The following is an 11,760-nucleotide window of genomic DNA, read 5'->3' as shown; positions in this document are numbered from 1 at the left end:
CACCCCCAGTGGATCAACTATAACCCGGAAAAGTACGCGCCCATCCCAGAGCTGGAGGAGGTCAAGAAAGACGTGAGACACGACGCCTGCTGAAGGAACACCACACGGCATCACCCACATGGGGAGATTCTTACTTTACTTTTTTCTTCCGCTTTTACCTGTCCCCATTGTTTTATGCACCCCGCATAATTTAACAAAATTTGATCATTTTTGCGGGGCATAATTTCACATTATTTTCCTTTATCATTCTTTGTTAAAAATTAACAGAATCACTTATTTTCACATTTTTGGGCTCAGTTTGCATAATTTCAAAAAATTTTCTGGCTTAAAACGACAGGGACAGTTTTATCGGTGGGTGTTGTGCACAGAATTCTATGAATAGTGTTGAATTCTGCGGGGTCGCGGGGAGATACAGGCATCTGTCTGAAGCAAGGCGAGTGGCCTGTAGGAGGGACATCCTTTGAGCTTTGAGGAAGGGGGGTATCGTATTCAGTGATGAATAAATTATAGATCAATAAATCAAAATAATGAAGATTTTAGATATCTGCATTGTATTTTTCTATTTGTATTAATCTGCAAGCCAAAATCTCGTGTTTCAGACCAGCGACAGTCTTAAAATTGTTCAGAAACTACTAGAACTAGATGTCGATGCAAGTCCCAGCCACAGAGGGACGGTGCTGGCAGGGAATGGTCGTACGTGTGTAAGCTTATAGTACTTTTTGTCAGAAGTAAAGCTGCAGAAAGCTCCTGGGTCAATACAATTACAATTTATCTTATATACACATGTAAATTCTTGTTTTATTCTATTCAGAGTGGAACGCCCTACACGCACCAATCCCCTTCCCTAAAAAATAATAATTTTAATTTTTTTAAAATTGTCATCTACAATGTTTTCTGGAGGTAATGTCTACTTGATCAAAAGGATTAATGTTTTCCCCCTTTGACTGAATAAATCCATCTTCTATGTTACTAAAAGTTTTAACTTCAACGTTTTGGACGGAAAATATCAGATTCTTTGTACATTAAAAAAAACCCACACATCACCCCTCCCCCCTAGAAAATGTACATGTCACTAACCAGTTGAAAAGTAATAATAAAGACGTGAATGTAGAGAATCTAAATCATTATAATTGTTACTGTATTGAGTTTGTATTTGGTGTTCCTGTTGCGAATGTTTGTTTGAATCCAGTTTTTGTTTGGATAAAAAAAAAGAAAAAAAAAGAAGTTGACAGGATAATTAAATTGCCGTCTTAATCATGCTGGAATTCCCTAGCAGAAAGTATACATATAGTTGATGTAGTCCAAATTGTCCAAGACGGCTGTACTCATTGTCGAGGAGAAAAGTGGTTGTCATAGACAGGTGGACGTCTCGGACAGGGTCATATTGATACACTGTGGTGTCGGTGGCCTAGTGGTTAGGCTACAGGACTCGTAACCGTGAGGCTGCGGCTGTCCCCGGAGTTTTATGCACCCCGCATAATTTAGCCAAATTTGATCATTTTTTGCATATTTTCTTATTATTTATTTCCTTTAGCATTCTTTGTTAAAATTAACAGAATCGCATAATTTCACATTTTTGGGCTCTGATTACATAATTTCAGAATTTTTTTTTTGCATAAAGCCGTGGGGACAGGGCTGCGGGTTCAGGGGTTCGAGTCGCGGGCCCGACGTTGTGTCCTTGGAAAAGGCACTTTACACGAATTTTCCTCACTTCACCCAGGTGGGAATGGGTACCCGGTCCTAGACAGCGAACGATCTTGTCAGTTCAGTATGTAAGTGTTTTAGTGCCTATAAATGGCCGCTTGCAGTGTATGCTTCCCAGGAAGTTGATGTTGTTTCAGAATACTTTCAGGTCTGCTGGGGTAAAAGTATAGATTGTGAAGCGAAAACAGCTTACTGTTGAGCGGGGATTTGCGCTATACAAAAGCCATCTATTACTATTATTATTATTATAAACAAAAATGCAAGGGGGTGGGTAGTGGAAGTTAAATCAGAAATAGATGATTATCTTAGACAGGTTGGCTGTTAGACAAGGCTTATTTAAAAGTTGGAGAGATAGAAAAAAAAAAAAAACCGAGGAATGGAAAGGAGTAGGACCTACCACTACCACCCTCAACCCAGGCTACCCATCATTTATTTAAATGTCAAGCCCCTTTCAAGACAATACATAATACATGTATAGCATAAGAAGAATTGTGACCTCTGAACTACGCTCAAAGGGAAGATTTTTTCGAAGAGCCAAGACAGCTGTGACAAAAATCTACCTTTGTTTTAGCTTTAGTGTGGATGTCAACAGAGAAGTCCAAAGAGGGAATCAGGATTAGCCGCTTACTCTGCTCACCTCTCTAGCCTTAACAGGACAAGGTCTGCTTCGACTATCAAGGCATCCCAGAAATAGCAGTTCACAAGAGAGGGACAATAGTACAAAAGAAGTAGAGGACAAATGGCGGTAAGGATGAGGGAAAAAACTCCCGGAAGTTGGAAATGTAGAGATGTAGATGTAGCACTCAATGACTAACTCAGCTCACTATTGGCCTTATAATATATTGAAGAAAAAGCTTCGGCAGGGATTTGACCCTCAGTCTCCCTATTGATTGAGTCTACTGTAGTTAATTGGTACATTTCCCCCCATCCACACAATTTACGTCAATGAGGAGACAAACTGTTTCAGTTTCAATTGCCAATTTGGTCTCGATTGGATACAGCATGGGTGGTTGGCGGGTGCTGTGGAGTGGTTTGCTCCTTCTTTCCAATCAAACTCCTATCGTCCTTATCTCTCCTCCTTCACTTCTGTTTACATTGTATCACTCTCTTGTAACACCTGATTGTCAGCACTAACATGACCTAATTGTGTTATAATTGCGTAAATTGCTTACTAAAGAGAAAGAAAAAAAACCCCCAAAGGACACAGCATCCGAGCAGATGGAGATTTTTTACTAATTAAATAACAGATAAAAGAGCAACAGTACAGAAGAAGTAGTAGTAGACAGTTTAAACAAAAACAAAATGTAAAAACCAGAAACAACTGTTTTTTTACATTCAGTATCATTTTAATTTTTGAAAAACAATCCATACTGGGGGCTCATTCAATTATGATCAAATATAACTTTACACCTACCAGTCATTCATGTAATCAGAACATGGCATTGGAGGAAATAAATTAAAATACAATGGAGTCTACTAAAACAAACACAGGTATTGGTAATTTGAAAATAACAGTAAACCGAAGGCAAAATCCCTGCTTTTTTTCCTTCCTTCTATAAATGAGCAACCTCTCAAAACTGAACACCTGGCTAAACCAAAGAAAATCCTGTGGTCTCCCCGCAGATTTCTGTTTGAGTGGACTCAACTGTATTAAAACGTGATATAATGATTAACAGTTATGCTTACATCCATCAGTCTCATGCTCTCATTAGCAAAAAAACAACAACAAAAAACAAAAAACCCCACAATAAAAACTCCCCATAAAGTTCCACTCTTAAAATTCTTTTCTTTACAGCGTCGGTAGGACCTCAACTTCCCATGTCAAAACAATGAATAGTCTCTCTATGGACAACTTCTAAATGCCTTTGTATAGTTTCACTCTATTTACTCATGAAACTACAGTGACACACATAAAGTGGGCACGATGTGAACATTCTAAACAGGGATAGAGCCAGTGTTTTGTTGGGGTTTTTTTTCTTTTTTGGAGGGGACGGGTTGTTCACCTCTGACAAAAAAAAATATTTAAAAATGACTACCAAAGTTTAGAATTTTTTCAGCAAGTCACCTCAACGTTACATGTCTCACTGCAGTTTCGTTTTCCACAACAATTGCATGCACCATTCATTTCTACTCAATTTGGTGTTATTTTATGCAAAAAGGTGACATAGGAGTGAAGTTTTAGGGAAGTTGGTGATGTTGAAAAAAAAAGAGGCTGCCTACAAACAAAGGCGAAATAACCTCCCGTATACTAAGAAGAGCTAATCAACAAGGCAGTAAGTGTGGTCAATCCACAGACAAAAACTTTCTTTTCCTGGCGGTGTTCATGTACGGTCGGTGTACCCACTCGTTGTCCGCTGTGCCCAGTTTGTCCAGAGTGCCGCGGACTATCTTGTACACTGCGGAGACGTACGGAAATAGACAGAGGAACATTTGTTAGTCATGAATACAAAGAGAGAGAGAGACACATTTATAGGTAATAACACAGATACAGAGAAAAACATTTGTAAGTCATATACACAAAACGAAAGAGACACATTTGTAAACAACAAACACACACAGAGAGAGAAAAACATTTGCGAGTCATATACAAAGCGAAAGAGACACATTTGTAAGCAGTTAAAACAGAAACAGAGAAAAGCATTTAATTAGTCATCAACACAGGACGACAGCCACTAATACAAACAACTTGGACAGACAAATGCAGTTCCTACGGACGCTCGAAATAACAATAATGCTGTGAACACCTCGTTCTCACTGGAAAAATAAAAGACAAAAAAATACAGGGGGTGGACCTAGAAAAACTTACTAGGAACACTTGAACAGATAGATAATGAGAACAGACAGGATAAAACAGGTTTTTTGAGAACATCAGAGCAGAAAAATGAGTGGTGAACCATAATTGTAGATGTGTCTGTTTCAGCCCTGGCACTTGAGGAAGAAACCCAAAACACCTTTACAAAAACTCAGCACAAAGGAATTTTTTAAGTTTCAGTAACAGTTTTACAGCACTTGCAAAAACAATAAGATCATATAAGTGTCGAAGATATGAGGTGTTACAAGAGTGTAACTGACATAAAAAAGAAGTAGGAGAGATCAGGATGATAATTGTTTGATAGGAAAGAAGGAGCAAACCACACCAGAGCACCCGCCAACCACCAACGGACATAGGAGCGGTGCATCAATTCAGACAAATAACGAGGTAACAGTCCAACCCACAGTAAAAGATATCAGAAGGCAAAGCTCGACTACAGAATGATCTTGGTTAGACTCCAGACGTTCACAATGAAACTATCGCTAAAAATAATAGTAAAACTACAAAATCTGATAGAGCACAACATGACTTACATTTCATTTCAAATCTCGGACCAACTTCCTTCAGCTGCAGTTCCTTCTCTTCGTATTTGTACACATGATGTCTGAGGGATAAAAAAAAAACACATGAGAACTTTGGGTCTGCCACAGATTAGGCAAAGACAACCTGAGACCTGTGGATGTTGCAACAATTAAACGTGTAAGTCTGTAAGGGGCGGCATGAACACGAGACAATTTATTTACACACCAATTTCTCCACACAAAAAAATACAAAAAATACAAAAACAAACTTTAGATAACTTTTGCTGAAGATCTAGTTTATGACAGGATTTAACAGTCAAGGCACTTTCCGTAACCAGACGACTCCAAGTGACCATTGAATAAAAGATCAACATAATTGTGTATTAACCCTATCCGTATGCCTTGGGGTCATTTTGTACCCCCCGGGTTGTACTCTTCACATTTTAGAATTCTTCTAGTATGAAGATCTCTTTGAAACTTTCAGTATTTCTCAAAAAATCATTTTGACAAACTGCTTTGCAAAGCGTACGGATCGGATTAACGAGTAAATTTTCTTCTTGGAAAGTGGTGGCACAGAGTTCCCCACATCGTATGGATACAATTGTAAAACATAACGTACGGATAGGGTTAAGGAATGTGCATAGTTTATCAAATTTCTGATAATTACGACAAATTTTCGGACAACCAGTCAATTCACAGGGGCTTTTTCGTGGCCAACAGATATTTTGGGAACAGCTAGATGACATCCACAAATCAGCGCGTGATTAATAATAATAATAATAATAATAATGAAGATCATTTCTATAGCGCCCTCTCCCGTGTAAACACAGTTCTAGGCGCTTTACATAAATGCATGTACAAACAATATTCACGCACACACACTCACATCTACTTGCTTATCACGCGCGCACTTACACATCGTTACGAAATGAGCACATACAAATACATAATAAAATAATATACACAATGCAATTCGCAAAAATACCCATAAATGGATACATGGTCATTTACATAACATTGTACTGAACATGAATCTACTGACATAAAAATGAGGTTATTAAAAATGAGTGTGATTCACATCCTCACAGTTCGGAGCTCAACAAACCTGAACGAAATGAAGTCGTCCTCGTTGCCAAAGGTCATAACCCTGCGAGAATCCTCCTTGGGAACGGGGTACAAATATCGCAGGATGTCCCTGACCCTACTCCCGAGAGCCGAGGTGAAGTTGCGGAAGATGAGGTGGGGGTAGGCCTCCGACATGGTTCCGACGTCCGGGATGTCGTGTCGCATGACGACGTTGGACAGAGTGAAGAACGCGGTCGGGCCGTACGGCAAGTGGCAGACAGTCAGGCCGTCTGAAAGAGAAACAGGAGAATAATTTTGGGCACTTGCAACAACTGTGTGAGTTAGTTTTTGTTTTTGCCACTGCATAAGGTTATATGAGTGCCAAAGGAATAACTTTGGGCGCACGAAACAAACTATTTGGTTCACAGTGTTGTGTTTTGACTTCAACACTCAATGACAAAATGAACCAGCCATTCTGAAGGTGGAGTATTGAGCAAAAGGAGCCAAATCCATATCGAGGGCTGCCAGTGCCAGGTAAACTATGGCAAGTCATGTTTTTCAAATTTTACAGGAGAGACAAAAAACAGATTTTCTGGAAGCATTTTGGGTGGATAAACTTCATTTTCATAAGGGAGCCCAATCATTAACAAAAAAACACCAAAAACTACATAATTCTGGCCAGAAAAGGAAGGGAGTCAATAGTCAAAGCAACAACACCAAAGTCAAAATTGTGCACGACGGCTACTAAAGTCGATGAAAAAAGTGGTTGTTTTATACAGGCGCACATCTTGGACAGTGTAGCTATAATGTAGAAAAAACGTAAGTAGGGTAGTGGGAACTGGTCATTTGTCCAGATGATTGTGCGGGTGGTTGGTGTTGTTTGTTCCTTCTTTCCTACCAAACATCTATCGTCCTTATCTCTCCTCCTTTTTTTGTGTCTGTTACTCTCTTGTAACACTTCAATTCTTCAGCAATTACATCACCTTATTGTGTTGTAAATGCCGTAAAACTTACGAAAAAAACCAAACCCAGATGATTTTCTGAGAAAAGTGGCCGTTAGAGTAGGTTCGACTATTACGCTTTCCAAAACAATTTGACGTAGATAACCTGTCGGCCTATGCTGTACTAAACCTGGCTCAAAGAGCCTGGCAACTGTAAAAGAACCTGACCGACTCACCTGGCACACCACGATGCTCCTGCACGACTACAACATCTGTAATATCATTGGCTCGGCACGCATCCATCAGTTGTTCCAGACGGTAGTTACCACGGTTGATCCTCTGAGAGTTGGGCAGGATGAGCTTCATTTCCTGTACATGAAAAAAAATTTTTTTTAATGAGGAAAATGAAAAAGATATGCAGTGACAACAGTGCAATATTCTGTCCCCGAGGTTTTATGCACCCCGCATAATTTTGCAAAATCTGATCATTTTTTGCATAATTTCTGATTATTTTCTTTTATCAGTCTTTGTTAAAATTAACAGAATCCCATAATTTCACATTTTTGGACTCATTTTGCATAATTTCAGAATTTTTATTGCATAAAAGGACGGGGACAGAATATTACTAAATTAAAGACCATTCCAACAGATACTAACTTGAACAGATCTAAATGATAGAACAGCATCCCAGTAATTCATACACAACTTCCAAATAAATCTCTACTGTACAGATTAACACACAAACAAACAACAAATGTAAAAAAGGGACATTTAATGAACAAATGTTACATGAAATACAAGCGGCTGCTGGAAACTGAACAAAGGAAATTTCCAAAGGGGGTGTCTGGTTCGCACCAAGAACATCAGGCTGAGCAAAATAAATTCCCAAAAACATTCTAATTTTTAAAAAAAACGTAAACAAATTTGGAACCTATATATATTTAAGTTCCCAACTTCAAGGGTAAGATTACTGGGACAAAAAAAAAGAGAGCAAGAAAAGATACAAAGAGCACAAGGCAAAGAAATAGAGAATGAAGAAAATGGACATATAAATTAGATATACCAAAAGAAAAAAAATGTGGCTCAAACCTTTGCGAACTGCTTCAACTTGGAACTAGGGTCTCTCGCGGTGGTGATCATGATCTTGGGATCCTCCACCCCCGCCCAGCGGTACTCATCATCCACGCTGGTCGTTAAGCCTGCGCGCACACAGCACAACAGAGAGGTTCATTTTTTGTAAGTGTTTTACTCCACTTGCAACACAATAAGATCATATAACTGCCAAAGATTAAGTTTTACAAGAGAGTAACAAACAAAAAAGAAGGGGGGGGGGGGGGGGGGGTTAGTTTTAGTTATAGTAAGAGTTTTAGCGCACTTGCAACACAATAAGGTCATATAAGTGCCGAATATTAGAGGTGTTACAAGAGAGAAACAAACATAAAAGGAGGGGAGATAAATGATGGATGTTTGATAGGAAAAAAGAAGCAAACCACACTAGAACATCCGCCAACCACCCACAAGAGAGGAATTATTTCAACACATCATCATTAAGTAAGAGAAAGTGTTTTTAGTTTAGTAAGGTTCTACAGCGCTCACAACTGCATAAGGTCATATATGAGCGCCAAAGGGCGGATATCAACAGAGAAGTCCAAACAGGGAACCAGGCTTACTCTGCTCACCTCTCTAGCCTCAACAGCACAAAGTCTGCCTAGACTATCAAGGCACCCCGGAAATAGTAGTTCACAAGAGAGTGACAAACATACCAAAGAAGTAGAGGAAAAATGATGATAGTAAGAATGAGGAAAGAAAAAGCAGCAGAGAAAGATTCTGGTCAATCCCTGTGTTTCTCCAGAAGACTGCACAGGAAATGACATTGCTACAAAAGACTAAAAGACTGCTTGATATTAATATGGAGTTGACGCTTGTATTCAAGTGCAAAGGCATATATTTTAAGAAGAGACTCACTATACAGAATGTAGAGTACCTTTAAAAGAGAGTTGAGAATTGGGGGGGGGGGGGGGGGGAGAAAGATGGAGGAGAGAGATGAAATGTTACAAGAAAAGAGAGAGAGAGGGGGGGGGGGGGGAAATAGAATAGAGAAAGAAAGAAGTTGAAAGGCAAAAGAAAGTTCAAGAGAGAGACAAAGTCTGGGGAAAACGCCAATTGATGCCCTCTTCTTCAACTTCAGAGTTGCAAATGAATGCTTCACCTGATCCACTTTCATTGACAACATCCATTTTACTGTCATTGAGCCAGCCCTTGATGATGGTAGGAATATAATCAAAGACACCTCCCTCCCACACACACACATATAATATATTAACAAAACAAAATGAATATATGTGTAATTTTGACAAGCTGTAGTCAACTGAAAACTCACCATCAGCTCCTTCATCTTCCCAGTTCAGATTTTTCTGCAGTCCTACAGCAGTCTTCTTCAAACTGGTGGGAATCTGTTTGTTCTCTGAGAAAAGAAAACAAACCATGTTGTATACGAAAAACAAAACTTAACCTTTAACCCTTCTATCCGTACGTCGTGTTTTACTATCGTATCCATTCAACGCAGGGAACTCTGTACCACCACTTTCTAAAGAGGAAATTTACTTGTAAATCCGATCCGTACGCTTTGCATAGCAGTCTGTCAAAATGACTTTTGAGAAATACTGAAAGTTTAAAAGAGATCTTCGTACTACAAGTATTCTAAAATGTGAAGAATACAACCCCCGGGGTACAAAATGACCCCAGGGCATACGGACAGGGTTAAACTACTATTGTCAAATTTATTAAGTACCAATTATGCACACCTTTCCAAATAAACTTTACTAATTACTAGGCAAGTTGAGCATTGATTTTTAACTGAGACATTCTTCATAAGCTGCAAATCCTGATCAAGCATACTTTTCCAAGTGAATCTTTGAAAACATTTATGGGATTGGAAAAATCCTCCATAAAAATTCAATTTTGAAAGCACCCACCATAACAAACTTACCATAAACAGGAATAAGTTTTGGATGTACAATCAGAACATGATACATACTCAATAGAAAGAAAACTTACCATCTATAGCCGTTCTCAGCTTCTCTTTTTTTTCTTGAATGTTTTTGTCCCGTTCTTCAATAGTCTTTCTGTAAATGTACTCTCTGCGGAGACGAGCTTGCCGACGCAACTAGTCCAGAGAAGAAAAAAATATAAATTTCAATTAAAAAATTTTTTAAATACCACAAGACCTTAATTTTTTAAAATTTAAATAACATGATACAGTTGAACATGACTATACTATAGCGATACTTGTAGCTCAAAAAAAAAATCCCACTGTTGGCAAATTCCTGCTATTATAAGAAAGGGGAATTACCAAAAAAATTCTTTTAAAATCCACATTTCCTTCTGTCTTTGACGGAAGCCATCTTTTCCTCAGTCTAATTGTTGCTTGTTGTCTCGCACCGGTAAGCCTGGTAGAACCGGTGAAGTAGATGCGGGCACATGCTAGAGCATCAACGATCGCAATTCAATGAACCAGGAATCACACACTACACACTCTCCTCTTCTTTTACTTTTTGGACTAGAATCTAGATCAAGATCTATACACAGTACTGTGAACTCGGATTCAAAGAAGTCGGGCCTGACCTTCAATTTCGTTGAATCTGAGGGTTCATTATATTATAGCCAGCATGATGATTAATGATTTTGTGTAGACAGGCCTCCTAATTACAGGCACTGAGCAAGTTCTGTATACCCTAAATGTTTTCGACTCCCTCAATCCCTCAATTAGCCAAATTAATTCAAAGGTAGTTTGGTTTCAAATGGGAGGATGAAGGCAACACTGGATGACAAAAACTGAGTTTTGGCGATTGTTAAGATTCCCGCGTTTAATTCCGATGTGCATTTTTCATACCCTCTGGCATATTTCGCTTTGGTCCCTAACCTTAACCCTAACCCTAACCCTAACCTAGGGTTAGGGACCAAAGCGAAATATGCCTAAGGGTATGAAAAACGCACATCGGAATTAAACGTGGGAATCTTAACAATCGCCGAGTTTTGAACTGTCCGGTTACCGTGTGTACATAACACTGAGACTACGTGCCCGTTTGCCAGTTACCGTGTCGATAGATATTGAGGCTAAATGCCCGGTTACCATGTACATGGTACTGAGACTACATGCCCAGTTGCCGGTTACCATGTAGGCCTACGTAGACTGTAGACACTGACGCTAGGTGCCAGGTTACAGTGTAGTGTGGGCCTACGTAGACACTGTTTGAAGTTTCATATTTCATAATGAATTTGTAGTGTGTAGGCCTAGGTCTAGTCTCATGTTACTATTAAACATTAAAGCTTAGGACTAGAGCCTAAATTAATACTTAAACTAAAGAATCATAGTCTTTCTATGTCAATAAAAATTCTTAAATTGTCTGAACTGTCAGTCATGTTGACATGTTGACAATTGATAGATGCCGATAGATGGGCAACTCACAGACGTCAGTCACGTAGACTCTACTTACCATTTTGAACAGCCAAAATTTCTGATACCTAATGAAACAAAAGCAACACAACAGCTAAACAATATAGCACGAGTTCAATCAACAGTCCTCGCTATTTAATCATTATTTTTCAAGCAAAATATTCTAGTAAACGTTCACTCGATCTACAACGTCCACACGTGTTATTGTTGTTGGTTGGCCACATGAAATGGCCAGTTGCTGAATTTATTTAAGCGTGATAT

The 11,760-nt window shown here is 38.9% G+C and overlaps 2 protein-coding genes across 2 annotated transcripts in view; one reads left to right on the top strand and one right to left on the bottom strand.

The window, feature by feature from the left end:
* LOC101856373 overlaps window positions 1-202 on the top strand; it is a gene marked incomplete at its 5' end in the record, with an annotated part of 3,794 nt that extends 3,592 nt beyond the window's left edge. Inside the window, 1 exon segment of the mRNA XM_005107247.2 lies at window positions 10-202. Coding sequence (XP_005107304.1) covers window positions 10-93 — 84 coding nt within the window. The 3' untranslated portion in view covers window positions 94-202.
* A 2,824-nt stretch (window positions 203-3,026) lies between these two features.
* LOC101856127 (U3 small nucleolar ribonucleoprotein protein IMP4) lies at window positions 3,027-11,722 on the bottom strand. The gene is made up of 8 exons (XM_005107246.3): window positions 11,540-11,722; window positions 10,101-10,209; window positions 9,424-9,507; window positions 8,133-8,242; window positions 7,280-7,412; window positions 6,143-6,392; window positions 5,050-5,120; window positions 3,027-4,100 (listed from the first exon to the last, which is right to left on the bottom strand). Exons 1-8 carry the CDS (start codon window positions 11,540-11,542, stop codon window positions 3,988-3,990), a joined length of 873 nt encoding a protein of 290 aa, XP_005107303.1. The 5' UTR covers window positions 11,543-11,722; the 3' UTR covers window positions 3,027-3,987.
* Between the last annotated feature and the right edge of the window lie 38 nt (window positions 11,723-11,760).

Source organism: Aplysia californica, unplaced genomic scaffold, assembly GCF_000002075.1.
Source record: "Aplysia californica isolate F4 #8 unplaced genomic scaffold, AplCal3.0 scaffold00588, whole genome shotgun sequence".
NCBI classification, from domain to species: domain Eukaryota; kingdom Metazoa; phylum Mollusca; class Gastropoda; order Aplysiida; family Aplysiidae; genus Aplysia; species Aplysia californica.
This window is presented reverse-complemented; position numbering and strand designations above follow the sequence as displayed.